This window comes from Paralichthys olivaceus, chromosome 21 (genome assembly GCF_024713975.1).
Source record: "Paralichthys olivaceus isolate ysfri-2021 chromosome 21, ASM2471397v2, whole genome shotgun sequence".
NCBI classification, from domain to species: Eukaryota; Metazoa; Chordata; class Actinopteri; order Pleuronectiformes; family Paralichthyidae; genus Paralichthys; species Paralichthys olivaceus.
In genome coordinates, this window is record NC_091113.1 from 18,814,214 (window position 1) to 18,829,252 (window position 15,039).

A 15,039-nucleotide genomic window follows, 5' to 3' on the forward strand; every position below is an offset into this window, starting at 1 on the left:
AGTACAAAACAGGAAAGTTACCAAAACTTTATTTCCACTCTAATTGATAACTTTATTAATAGTACAGCAACCTCATTAGAAATAAACCAAATCAGAGGAGATTGGCTCCATGGTATAATTCTAAAACACGTGTTTTAAAAAAAGACATAACGGAAGCTGGAGAGGAAGCAGCTTTCCACCACCCAAGATGATCTATACCTAGCCTGGAAGGATAGCCTGATGAATTACAAGAAAGCATTCTGAAATGCCAGAACCTCCGTTTATTCATTATTAATAGACGAAAATAAGAACGACCACAGGTTCCCCTTCAGCACTGTAGCCAAGCTGAGAGAAAGTCACACCTCTACTGATCCATCTATTCGTCTAACTCTGAGCAGCAATGGTTTCATGAGCTTCTTTACAAATAAAATTATAATTATTGTTGAGGAATTTTTGACCATCCTCACGCATTACTTTATATGCCACTATAAATTATGTATATAGTGTATATTATGCATTATATCTGTACAGCGGAAGAGGGCCTGTCTTATTCCACACATACTCCCTTTTCTCTCCAAGCAGTACCTGTTACATCTGCCCCTCAAATTGCTTCTACCATGCCCTCTACCACTAGTCCATGCATTTGTGACCTCTAGACTGGATTACTGTAACTCTTTATTATCAGGATGTCACAGTAAGTCTGTGAAAAGCCTCCGGTGTTTCCAAAATGTTGAAAATGCACACTCTGGGTTCTGGAAGCAGACACCATCTCTACATATAAGGTCAGACTCAAAAACGCAGGTATCTCTGACTCCAGAGCCTCAGGATGCAGACATCAATGAATTGTTGCCTCTATCATTAATAACATCTTCCATCCATAATTATCGCTCTTATTGTTTCCATTTAAACTAGTATGTCAGAGCTGAAACCTCATAGTTTTTGATCTGTGATCTTTGTGCTGAACTAAGTCCAGTATTAGATCAACCGACAGAATCCATCCATCCCAGTACAAACACAAGAATATAATAATAATTCTGTTAAAGGTCCAGTGTGTAAGATTTAGGTGAAAGGGATCTATTGGCAGAAATTTAATGTAAAATAATTCTCGTGATGTTTTCGCTAGTTCATTTCATCTAAATTGTATGAATTGTAGTTTTCTTTACCCCAGAAAAGACCATTTATATTTAAATACTTTATATTTACACTGAGGGTGTCCTCTCTAGGGAGTTTTTTACATTAGTCCAGACTGGACAAACTAAACACCTTTTGAGTTTTTATGAAAACGGAAGGCTGCCATAAGTTATTTTTCATGTTTGGAAGGAGAGGTTGAGGTGAGGGGCAACACGCAATTTCACCACTAAATATCACAAAATTCTACACACTGTACCTTTAAATTCTATAGATTGGGGACATCACAGCTGTCTCTGAATTTTATAATCCTGCAGTTTTGGATCATTAAAATACGAACAGGCAATATAACAAGTTCCTTCACTGACAGTGTGAAGCGTTAATTCTATTGTCTCCACCTTTGAATTGGATCTTTTTTTATTTCAGGCTCCATTCTCTCTATCTTCCTGACTCTCACTCACTGTTATATCTGCAGCAGCAGAGTATCAGTGTATTTTCTTTATTAGTGACATCACTGCTGTCCCATTAAATCGCTCTTCACCGCTACCTTCCTGACACCTTCCTAACAAACACCTCAATGTCAGTATCAGGAAGTTGCCGTGACTCTGTCATGACTCACCGTGGAGACCCATTGGTCAGCAGGAGAACTGAATATTGAGGTGCTTTGCAATGACCATTTATAGTGGAATCATGGGCGTGTAGAGGGCGGGATATGAGGCAGCTCCAAGTACGAATGTTTCCAGGTGCACTGTGTTCTATAAAGTGAACATTGTGTTCAGGTGTGTGTGCGCACAGTTTTATAAATCTGAATTTTCTTTTGCATATGCCTGTCCTCTCTCTCCCCACCCTCCCCCTATCTCTCTCCTCTTTTCCACCCATCTCTCCTCTCTTTCTCATTTTTCTCTGCCCTACCAGTCGAGGAAGATGGATACCCACATTAAGTCTGGTTCTGTCAGAGGTTTCTTTCCGGTTAATGAGGGGTTTTTTTTCTCTCCACAGTCGCCAATGTTTGCTCAATGGGAACTGTTGGGTTTCTCCCTTTAGATAATGTATATTATGTTTAGGCAATATACAAATAAAATTGAGTTGAATTGAATCGACTGTGGATTGTGGTGCTGAATCATGATGGTGGATCGTGATCATGGTGGCAGCTGAGCATAGACTATGATTACAACAAGACTGCTTGATATACATAATGCCTACTCACACATTCATATATATATATATGTAACGGAGTAGATCTATGCCTGTTAAATTATGGCAGAAAAAGGTGCAACACCGCCTTTTACTGGCGCAGTGGTTGGTGTAGGTACTGCACAGAGAAAAGAGGACTCCACTGTTGTAAGACATCCTCTCGCATGGTCCGGGATAATTAATTATTCCCTTTAATGTTCCAGATGTTTATACTTTATATTTTACCGTGTCAAGTACTCACTGTGACCTATGCTAACAGTTTTGAGCAATAACTGTGACTTATTAGACCGTAAAATGATGTTAGAGACTTGTTAATGTTGCTAAGCTAGCTTAAATATTTTCCCTCGTGTCAGGTGTTATTATCCCGAGACTGTGATGGTGGAACTTTCCCTCACCACTGTGCTGCTGTATGCTGTGTTGCAGGTAATATGTTGTGCACTTCTTATGTAACTTTTCATATGTTTTTTTGTATACCAGTCTGTGAACAGCCTTTTTCATTGTTCAGATAAATGGCTCACATTTGTTATCTATCTCTGAATTTAATGTTAATGAGCTACTTGTGATTTTTATACTTACCTCAAGGTAAATGTTGAATGTGTTCTTAAAAGACATTTCATGTCACATAATGGTTATGTGGGGATTTTTCATTTATGATTTATGGAATAACAATATACACTATACGATCACACTAGGATGTAATTTTTATTTTTATTTTATATGAACAGGTTTCGGTATTTTATTTAACTGTTAAATGCTGCACAGAGAAAAGAGGACTCCACTGTGGTGTTATTATCCCGAGACTGTGATGGTGGAACTTTCCCTCACCACTGTGCTGCTGTATGCTGTGTTGCAGAGCTGTAATAAAACACCCCATAATCCACCTGGTCGTCATCTGTGGTCTGTAGAAGCAACAGTAGTGTGGAGCTGCATCTCACAGATAGCTGTATATCACATATTCCATTACTGGTAATAACTCCATTTCAAATGTCATTGCTGATCCCTTCATTTCTATCAGACATATTAAATTTGACACACTTCTCCATTATGTTACAAACTGTTTCTTTTAATCAATGTTGTAAATATTGTAATTGTGTTGAGCTACACGCAGCATCTATTGCAAACAAAAATTGTATTTTCATTTTCATCATCCAGCCGCTAATGGTCATTCTAACAGCCTTACTAATTCTTGAACAAACAGAATTTAAAAAGGGGAAAGTTATGTATTTTTGGCATGATGCTCTGCAGCAGATAATTGATGCCATGCATCTTCTGCTCCTGCGAATATATCACAATAAAATCCCATTTTTACACAAAATAGTTAACAGAAACGCTGGAGTGCTTTTATTTTAAAACGCATACAGATCGACCAGTTGATTGCGATCAATGGGTTGGCAACCACTTGCTTAGAGAAATAAGATATATCAGACTTCGAATACACAAACTTGGTCAGTTTTTACCCATTTGCATGATTTTTTGGCAATGAAACACTGTAATATCACAGGCCTACTTCTTTTCATTTTGATTCTGAAAATGTTGTTTGGAAGTACACAGTAAAGATAAAACTACTTGGCAAAACTACATAGATATACTTTAAAATGAATGTAATCATTGTTCCTGTCAATACCTTATAATGATGCACTGCTCCTGTGTTGAGGCCTGAGACTGTTTGAAGGTGCCCTCAGCTATGGCATACACATGGCTGAAGCAGAGAACAAAAGAAAGGCAAACATAGTGGTGTTTGAAGAGAGAAAATGTTTTTTTAAGGGTCTGGAATATCTTATGAGACACATGCTGCAAACCATCATTGAAAAAAAGAGAAAGGAGTATGTAATGTAGTCCGAGACGTATTTTCTTACGGTGGGTTTTTCTGCTGCTCTTTTCCCTGGTATTTCTGTCTCAGCTCAGCTGTGTAGATGTTAAGAGGCTTGAACGGGTTAATCGACAGAAGCATGTTTCCAATGTAAGTCTGGGGGAAAAAATTACAGACATTCAATGAATGTACAGATACTTAAACAAATCATATAATTTCAAGGAAAATTACAAAAACTTAATTTAGCAGGAATTGTAGGTAAATTGTGGCTAAATATTTGCAATGATGATAGTAGTTTAGTTATAGTTGTATCTGTTTTTTTGTCATCTCTCTTCCAATTTTTTTTTTTTGTGTGGGGATTTAAATTGCATTTCATCCTCCTAATTGTATTGTTTGCTGCTCCATTTTAGTCTAATGCAGGACTCACATGTATGATTTGGAGGCTTCAACCGAAACTCATTCACTTTGAATGGGGTGATTCACTGCATTGTGGCTGCATAACATCATGTTGCTCATGCTGCATGTGGCACTGTAGGCACTAACCAATCAAAAGGTGTTTAAAAAATACTCAAAGCACATGCGCTCGCCAATCAAATTGCATTAATATGAAAGAGGCTGCTGTTGAACCTGTTGTGTGTTCATCTGGTTATGGATTTTATTTCATATGTGTAGTTAGTATTGCATTGATAGAGTAGCTAGCATGGCACTTTAGGATGTCTGTGTCACAAGCATGAAACTGTGTTGATAATTGATGTTGTTATGATCAGGCCAGCACCATGCACTAGCATTAGAGTAAGCTCCATCCTGCTGAGGGATACCATGTTTGCTGAATGCCAAATGCTTGCTGGCTGAATACCATGAAAAATAAATAAAATATAAAAATAAAGTGTATACAGAGTAATGCAAAACCAGTGCCTAATAGTAAATGGAAATGAGAATAAAATGCATAAAATAAGCAAGTTACATGAGAGAAACTAATACTTAAAAAAGCAGCAAGTAGAAATAATAAAAGGAGTATTTTGGGATATTGCACATGATATTGAATATTGCGCATGATATATTAAAATAATACGATAATGGTAATTATTGCACACTTGGTGTTTTTTAATGTTTCCATGTATATATATATCTACACGTTCATCTACTTCGAAGTACATGTATAGACATCAGTAGAGACTGTGAAAAAAAACAGCACCACCTACAGCTCATCAGTAACTTTGCAGCCTTGGTCTGTTTCGCTGGATGCCAACATCAATGGACCAGAGTGCTGTCTCCAACCAGGTGAGGAGACGCTGCAAGCAGTGTGAGAGGCTACGCGTAGATATATAGGCTACGCTAGGGGCAAAACTGAACTGACTGGCAATTCTGCCCTGCTCACCAATGTTCGCTCCATTGACAACAAGATGGATTATAAGGGACTGCTGTGTTTGAATTTTAACTGACAAATGACAACATCCCGGACTCTGCCATGCAGCTAGATCGGCTAACATGCTACGGGGTAGACAGAGCCTCAGACACGGGCGGTGGTGTGTGCATTTACATAAGTGATGCTTGGTGTCAAAATGCTGTGGTAGTCTCTAAACACATTTCAGCTCTCGTGGAGTTTATGATTGTAGTGTCTGCTTTTTTACCTGCCGAGGGGATTTACTGCTATTCTGCTAGTAGCTGTATACATTCCCCACCAGCCCCAACAACAACAACAACAGAGAGGCAGCACTCAGTGAACTGTACCAGATTAACAGTGAGAAACAGACAGCCCACCCAGATAGATTCCTCATTTCAACCATGCCAACCCAAAACATTTTTACTCAAACTCCACCAACACGTTGATTTTCCAACCAGAGGAAATAACACACTGGACTTGGTTACAACAAAACAGCATACAGAGCTGCCCCCTTCCCCCACCCTCTCTGATCAGGCCATGGTCGAAAGTGACCAGGCCAGTCCAGAAGGAGATACGGGTGTAGCCAGAAGGTGCCACTTCTGCACTTCAGGGCTGCTTTGACGACATGGACTGGGACAACTTCAAGCATGCAGCCACATGCTCAACCAACTCACCGACCTATAGGAGTACACAGAGACTGACAGCTTACATCTCCAAATGCATAGAGGATGTTACTGTCACCAAAACCATCATTTTGCGGGCTAACCAGAAGCCATGGCTGACAGGAGAAGTTCACAGTCTCCTGAAGACCCGGAACACTGCCTTTAGAGCTGATGATGCAGCAGAACTGAGAACAGACACTGCCAACCTGTCTTGTGGCATCAGGAAAGCCAAGCATGTGTATAGCAACAAAATAAACCTGGCAATTCAAGGAAAGCAGAGACACAAAGAGCCTGTGGCAGGGGATTCAGACCCTCACGGTTTACGAACCTTCCCACAAGTGTGTGACATTCTCTCTGCTGAACCAACTAAATAGCTTATTTGCACATTTTGATGCATTTAAACAACACCACTGCAGAGAAGTCACCAGCTCCCTCTTACAGCCATGTTTTGTGTTTCTCTTCAGCCACTGTGAAGAAAACACACTCTCAAAGATCAATGCTCATAAGGCAGCTGGTCCAGACAAAATCCCTGGTCGGGTGCTGAAAGACTGTGCAGCACTGTAGCCATGCTGACAGAAAGTGACACCTCTACTGACCCATCTGTCCCTCTAACCCTGAGAAGCAATGATTTCATGAGCTTCTTTACAAGTAAAATTATAAGCATCAAGGATCAAATCCCCTACCTCCTCCCAATGAATAGTGCAGAAACATTGTCTGGTCCTGAAGCCATAGCACCAGATTTATGTTAAGTTATGTCATTTATTCTATTGATCTTTCTGAATTTACCTCATTAGTTTCATCATCTAAACCAGAGGTCACCAACCGGCGGACCGCTGTCTTGGTCCGGACCCAGGCGCCTATAATCAATAAATTACAGAGGGATTCTACATTTTGACGGGGCACAAATCTGTGTAAACAACAGCGTGACTCTGAATACAGAGATGAGAGAGATGAGAGGCGAGTGACAAGTGGAAAGGGAAGTTATAGAGAAGCGATAGAGGGAGATGACACGGAGAGACAAGTGAGCCGGAGACAGGGAGAGGAGACAGAGACACGAGTGAGGGGAAGACAGGGAGAGAAGACAGAGAGACAAGTGAGCGGGAGACAGGGAGAGAAGACAGAGAGACAAGTGAGCTGGAGACAGGTAGAGGACAGGGAGACATGAGTGAGCGGGAGACAGGGAGAGAAGACGGAGAGACGAGTGAGCGGGAGACAGGTAGAGGACAGGGAGACACGAGTGAGGGGGAGACAGGGAGAGAAGACGGAGAGACGAGTGAGCGGGAGACAGGACACGGAGAGACGAGTGGGCGTGAGACAGGACACGGAGAGACGAGTGAGCGTGAGACAGGGAGAAGACACAGAGAGACGAGTGAGCCGGAGACAGGGAGAGGACACGGAGAGACGAGTGAGCGGAAGACAGAGAAAAGTAATGGCGCTCTCTAAGAAGAGAAAAGTGGATAGTGAAAATAGAGCTTTCAACCCAGAATGGACAGATTCATTCATGTTCATTCTTCCCACTGGGAGCACAAAACCAGTGTGTCTCATATGTTCAGAGACTGTGGCGCTCATTAAAAGTGCCAATGTGAAACGCCACTATGAGACAAAACACAAAGTTTTTCATCAAACATATCCACTCAAGTCTGAACTGAGGTCACAGAAAATAATCATTCTCAGATCCCAATATGAGCAATCAACCAGGATCCTGACCCATTCATTCACTGCCCAACAACGTGCTAATGAATGTTCCCTCAGAGTTGCTTGGATTTTGGGTCAACACGCAAGCACACAAGCCATTTACTGATGGAGGGGTTGTCAAGGAGTGCATGAGTGCAGTAGCAGAGACCTTACTTGAGGGAAAACAAAAAGAAGAGCTCTGTGACAAAATTAGGCATATACCTATGTCGTCATCATCAACCACAAAGAAAGCAGAAATCTTAACCCAGGATGTGCTAACCCAGCTGGATGAAGCTACCCATAAGGCATCATGTGTAGGGTTAGCTGTAGATGAGTCCACTGATGTGTCTGACAATGCTCAGCTATTAGTTAATGTAAGGTTCTTCAGCAAAGACAATAATGTGTTCTGTGAAGACCTGTTAGGTGTTACTCCCCTTCAGACTAGCACAAGAGGAGAGGACATCTACATGGCAATTAAGGAGATGTTAACAAAGCGAGAAATAGAGCCAAAACGAGTAGTTTCAATAACCACAGATGGAGCCCCTGCCATGATAGGAAGAGAGAAAGGAGCTGTAGCAAGGATGAAAGAGGACAATCCTGACCTCATCTCTTATCACTGCATAATTCATCAATCTGTCCTGTGCTCCACCCTGTCTGATGAGCATGCTGAGGTGATGAATACAGTGATGAAAATGAAATTTTCTCAGGGCATCCTCGTCCTATAAGCATCGCATGCTCAGGGAATTCCTGAGAGAAGTTGAGGCAAATGCTGATGATCTTTTACTTCACAACAATGTGAGATGGCTCAGCAAAGGCAGGGTGTTGGAGCGCTTTTGGTCCATCAGAAGGGAAGTAGCAGCTTTCTTAGCAGAGCTAAGAAGTCAGAAGGCAACACAGTTTTCCCTCTTTTAAAAGACGAGAAAAAGATAATGTGGCCTTTTTGATTGATATCACATCACATTTGAATGAACTGAATCTGAAGCTACAGGGCAAGGACAATTCAGTTTGTGAACTGATGACAGCTGTCCGCTCCTTTCAGAGGAAACTTGAGGTGTTCAAGGAAGACCTGCAGGGAGACTGTGCACACTTCCCAGTAGTGCAGGGACAGGTTCAGGGACAGAGAGATGTGTCTCATTTTGTTGACTTTGTTGATAAGCTAATTGTAAATTTCAGCAAACATTTTGACAGATTCAGCTTTGGACAGCAGCTCACCATGTTTATTAAGAACCCATTTCTCATCACAGATGTCAGGGGGTTCTCAAAAGAAGTCACACTGCACTTAAATTGGGTAAATGCTGGGCCTCTTCAGATACAATTGATTGATCTGCAAGCAGATATGGCCCTGAAAGAGCACTTTAGCAGAAATGACCCTGCCACTTTCTGGCTCCAAATGGTCTCTGAGACAGCTTTCCCAGGTTTGAGGAAAGTAGCCCTCACCAATGAGCACCTTCACATGTGTATGAGAATGGCCCTGACTCCATTCCAGCCCAGATTTAAAGTCCTGGCAGGAGAAGTTAGAGCTCAGTTCCCTCACTGAACAACAGAAAGTGGGGGCATAAAATATAAGAGGGGAAGAAAGAGAAACTGTAAAACAGTTCAATTGTTAAGATGTGTTTATATTCATTTATTGTAAAAAAGACAGTTTTTTGAGACAGTTAACAAAGAAAAAGGGAAACTCAAGCTGCTGGTACACTTTATTTTATTTTTCCAAAATTAATCACTTTATTTTAAGATGCACAATTTTTCAAATGCTATTTTATTTGTTTTCTCTATTTTATTTTTAATTGCAGTCCTTCTTTAACCTAATAAGAGAAAAACATTATTATTATTATCATTATTATTATTATTATTATATGGGTAGTTCAATGTACACATGTATACTTCAATGTTAAGTGACAATAAATATTTTTGAATTGTACTTTGTTTAATTTAACAGTCAGATGCAGATGATGATACAACTATGAGGCTACTTCAATATATATATACTGTATATATTATGATGTTCTGGACCTTCGCTTGAGGAAATTTTCTCTAACTGGACCTCTTAAAATTTTTGTTGAATACCCCTGCCATAGATCATAAGATTCTGCTACAGAGACTGGAACAACAAGTAGAGATTAAAGGAACAGCACTAGGCTAGTTTAAATCATATTTATCAGATAGATTTCAATTTGTTAACATCAACAATGACCCCTCCATGCACATGCAAGTTAGTCATGGAGTTCCACAAGGTTAGACTGATAGTCTTCACCATATATATGCTCCCCTTAGGCATCATCATCAAGAAAGCACCACATACACTACCATTGTTACGCAGACGACACCCAGCTATACATTTCTATGAAGCCTGATGAATGTAATCACTTAGTTCAACTTCAGGAATGTAAATTCAGACAAAACTGAGGTTGTTGTAATTGGCCCTAAACATTTCAGGGAACCACTGTCTGACCAGATAGTCACCTTGGATGGTGTCAGTTTGGCCTCCAGCTCCACTGTGAGGAACCTTGGAGTTATGTTCAAGCAGAATATGTCATTTTTTTCCACCTGCGCAATATTAAGAAAATTAGAAACGTCCTGTCTCAGAAGAATGCTGAGAAACTAGTCCATGTATTTGTTCCCTCAAGACTGGATTACTGTAATCCTTTATTATCAGGATGCCCCAGGAAGACTGAAATTCAGAATAGATTTCAAGATCCTGCTCCTCACATTTAAAGCCCTTAACAATCAAGCCCCTTCATATATCAAAAGACCTGATAACACCATATTATGCAAATAGATCACTTTGTTCCCAAAACACAGGCTCTCTTATGGTTCCAAGAGTCTGTAAGACTAGAACAAGAGATAGAGCATTCAGCTTCCAGGCTCCTCTCCTGTGGAACCAGCTCCCACTCTGGGTTCTGGAGGCAGACACCATCTCTGCATTTAAAGGTAAAACGTTCCTTTTTGATAAAGCCTATAGTTAGTTCTGGATCAGGTGAGTCCTGAACCATCCCTTAGTTATGCTGCTATACGTCTAAACTGCTGGGGGAACTCCCATCATCCACTGAGCACTTCTCCACTTCACTCTGTCTCTCTGTCCCCCACACTCATTTATTTATTTTAATGCATGTCAATAACTATGTTACATTTTCCTCCAATAGTCCCTCTCTCTTTCTCTCTCATTTCAGATATCTCTGACCACGGAACTCCAGGACAACAACTTTTACCATTATTACTTTTATTAACAACACTTCAGCAGTTAATTATTATATGAATTGTGACCGTTATCAATAATAATCAATAACTCTTTACACTGTTATTGTTTTAATTTTAACTAGTCAGAGCTGATACCTGATGGTGCTCAAGTGTTCCCGGTCTCTCTCGCCTCTCTCTCTCTCCCTCTCCCCCTCCCCACTATCTCTATCTCTTCTCTCCCCTCTTTTCCACCCATCTATCCTCTCCTCCCCTTTTTCTTTGCTCACCCCAACCGGTCGAGGCAGATGACCGCCCACATTGAGCCTGGTTCTAAAATTAACACATCATCAGCATATAGGGTAATTATATGCTTTTTCTCTAATAATAATACCAGATATGGCAGCAGTCTGCCGTACAGCTGGCAAATTGCAAAGGGCTAAGGGGGTGAACCTGTCTATTCTCCTGGCAGAGAGGGAAATTATTAGATATCAGTCCATTAGTCTGAACTGCAGCCGTAGGAGTATTGTAAAGAAACCGGACCGACTTTACAAAATGATCCCCCAGGCCAAATTTCTCCAAAATAAATAGGGAAGCACAAGGGGGGGATCCTCGCCACCCTGGGAAAGCTGAATAATATTGAGGAGCATTCTCATATTATCACTGGAGTTCCTAAAGTCTGATCTTCATAAAGTTTTAAATCAGAGTTAAGGAGGGCTATCGGCTTGTAAGAGGTACGGCTGACAGGGCAATTTCCTTTTTTGAGAATGACAATGATTTTGGCCTCCCTAAATGATTTGGGAAGTTCCCAATTCAAAATGAGTCATCAATCATAGCCAGCAAGAGGTTTAACATAATATGGTTAAAGTCCTTATAAAACTCACACCTTGAACCTTCCCCGATGTCATAGATTTTAGAGCATGCAATGCTGCCTCTATTTTTCTGGGTGCATTTAACAGTCATTTCTGGGCTTCTGAGGCCTTTTAGTCTCAGGTCTGGAAAAAAGAAGGGCTTGGGCATCATGCGGCTGCTCTGATTTAAATAAATTGGAATAAGATTTAGAATATGAATAGATTTGTAATCAAATGGTCTGCCCTTTCTTTGACCAAATGTTCACCCAGTTCTTTTGCACCTCCTGGAGGATAGATACCTCCTTCTTTTTCATAAATCATAAAACTGCTAGTGTCTTCACTAGGTTTTTGTATATCCCAGATATTCCAGGAACATATTTTAAAATTGTTTTAATTGGGTATGGCCATGAGAGATTGTCAGAATTATATGTCGTTATTGCCATCAGAGCTAAATGCTTCTGATACATGCATTTTGTGACCCATGGCATTAAAAAGTCCCAAGCCAAGGTCTGGGAAATACCTCACTGTGATGCACCTTAAATCCTTAACATGTGTGCCCTTAGCAACCAAAAAAAACTGAACTAGACAACCATAACAAGTGTACAAAGAACAAGGACAGATTGAGGGCTTTTCCTCAGGGCACCACACAGAGCTCAAAACATTACAGGAAACAAAACAAAGCCGGTATAGTATAAATATATATTTAGTCTTTAATTATCTAAGTAATATCCAAACAGCATGTCCAGATGGCATGAGTGGGAGAGCAAAGATCATGAAGAATAAGCTTTGAGGATGAAACAAAAAGTGCATTCGGTCCATGCTCACAGAAACCATGATCCAGCCAGGGAGTCAATGTAGCCGTTTGTTTGCTTGGAGGTTGAGAACCTCTTGGAGCCTGCTTGTCTGCTTGAATATGTGAAAACACAGCAGCAGCAACCTGTTTTTTTTATTTGGGTCTGGCATCGGTGCCAGCAAACAGTGGCTCTCGTCTAACTTTGGTCTTCAACCAATTGGGCAGCCATGATTTGAAAAAATCCACCGGCTGCCCTGCGCCTTCTGTCAAACCGACGATCCAAACATTAAGGCACCTGCTGTTGTTCTCACCCATTTCCAAACTCTCCATCAGAGCAGCAACCTGTTGTTCCAGTTGGACAAACCTTGGCTCTTGTGCTGTGGGGGCTACAATTCTTCATCTTGCCGCTTGCTAGCTGTATAGAGCTCTTCTTGTTGATTATCTTCCATAGTTTAGCAGTCCTCAAGTTGAAGGTTTTAGCAAGGGCCAAGTCCAATTTGCCGGAGCTATCATATTCAGTTTTCTAAGGACATAGCACAAACTAATCATTCCAATAATGGCTTCTAAGAAGCGGCTTTGTCAGGATATTTGATACTTGAGGGCAAAGTAGTATTAAGCTCTTGCTCAGATTATGTGCTCACCTTGCCACCATCACGTGCTAGGTACTTTTTTGAGAAAAAAGGGTCTGAAAAGTCAGTAAGTGTCATGACAAAGGCATTAAGTTAGCTGTCATGGGTTCACATGGGTGAGTCCCAATTTATCGCTGTAGCCAACTACAAAACTTTGATCTTCCCTGTGTTGCTGCTACTGCAGACAAAAATGAAGGTTTGCGCATGGTTCACCCCCTCAAGGAATGGTGGAAGAAGCAGGGCAAACTGCACCATTTTAGGTGCAAGTGTCCAAAATAATGGACTATGTTTATTGTTGTTAACAGTTTTACAGACATCTTTGGAAAATGGTCTATTGTTGTTTATAGGAAAATCTTGCTTGCAACAGATCTTTTGATACAACCTTGTGGCCACAGATTCATACTGCAGTTGCATTTTCAGTAAATATTAGAGGATAGGGCAACAAAAGACTTACATTAATCAATATTTACAGCGCCAAGGACAGATTCTAAGTAGAAGAGAAAACATGAATTGAATCCAGTATTACACATAATGTTAAACAGACCCACAAGAATAGAACGGGAAGACTTTAGAGACATGAGTATACCAAGCTTTGTCTTAAGTCCCTGCTGCCTGAAGGCCTTGGATAATGTAGACCTAAACTTTCCAAATTCAGTTTAAACAAAAGTTGCAGCATTGAATTATTTTAATGAATTCTTAGAATATTTTACCTGATTTAAAATACTTAAAGGTCCCAGATTTAACACTATTCTGGGACTAAATTAGTACCCCTAAGATGATACATCAGTGGTTGTAAGTCGAAAAAATTACTACAACGTGGATTTTCATGTCCCCTGTTCTGCCTCTCTCTTAAGCTCCAGCCAGAACAGGCCGTTTTTGCCTGCCTCATTAATTACTAATTATTGATGAGGGCCTCTTTTTTCTGCTCATTAGGTTCTCAGGAGAATGAACCAGCTTTAGTCGCCCACAACCTGCATGACAGAGCACCCTGGCCAGGAGCCTGTTTGCTTGAATGTCTACTCTCTTCAAAATGCATACAACATTTATTGGGCTGACTATGGGCCTTTGAGGCTCAGACTATACAGGTATATTAACAATGATTCCATAGATAATAATAGAACTTGATGTGTATGACACCTTTCATACAAAAATTGTAGCTCAAAGTACTTTACATACAAAATAGATGAAAAATAAAAACATGTTAAAATATATTTCAAATAATAGCAGATTTTATAAAAAATTAAAACAGACATTAGAAAGAAATTGATTAAAAAAGTTATAAGCACGGAGGAGTGCAAGATCTAGTTAAAGGCTGAAGCAAAGAGAGATGTTTTAAGTTATCTGTAAAAGACATTCACTGAACTAGCTTCTCCAATTTACAACAAATACTGTGTGAATTGTGGCTACTGTGTTGCTATTAAACGTATATGATCATTGTGTGTGATCAGTAATGAAACTTACATAAATATAGTCGCGGTGGAACCTCTTCTTCAAATTCAAAATCACAGAGCTCTCGCACACCTCTCTAAAACATAGAGAAAACAGACTAAAACTGTGCATAAATGTGCCTACTCGGGATATAAAATACACTTTTCAAAATCTGAGGTGCCTCTAGATGGGTGGCTATGTGCCCAGCTCTCCTTTTCCCTTTCCTATCTTCATAGGATTTGTGTATTTGGGAATAGTGATTACATGGAGTTTCACCAGATGTTCAAAGCCAATGTAATCAGTTTGTTTAATGAAATCACAGGACTTGGAAAATTT

At 40.3% G+C, this 15,039-nt stretch overlaps 1 protein-coding gene across 1 annotated transcript in view; it reads right to left on the reverse strand.

The window, feature by feature from the left end:
* Positions 1–15,039, reverse strand: part of myo15b (myosin XVB) — a 93,629-nt gene that overhangs the window by 75,933 nt on the left and 2,657 nt on the right. The window contains 3 exon segments of the mRNA XM_069518091.1: positions 3,926–4,000; positions 4,158–4,267; positions 14,737–14,800. Of these exon segments, the coding sequence (XP_069374192.1) occupies positions 3,926–4,000; positions 4,158–4,267; positions 14,737–14,800 (249 nt within the window).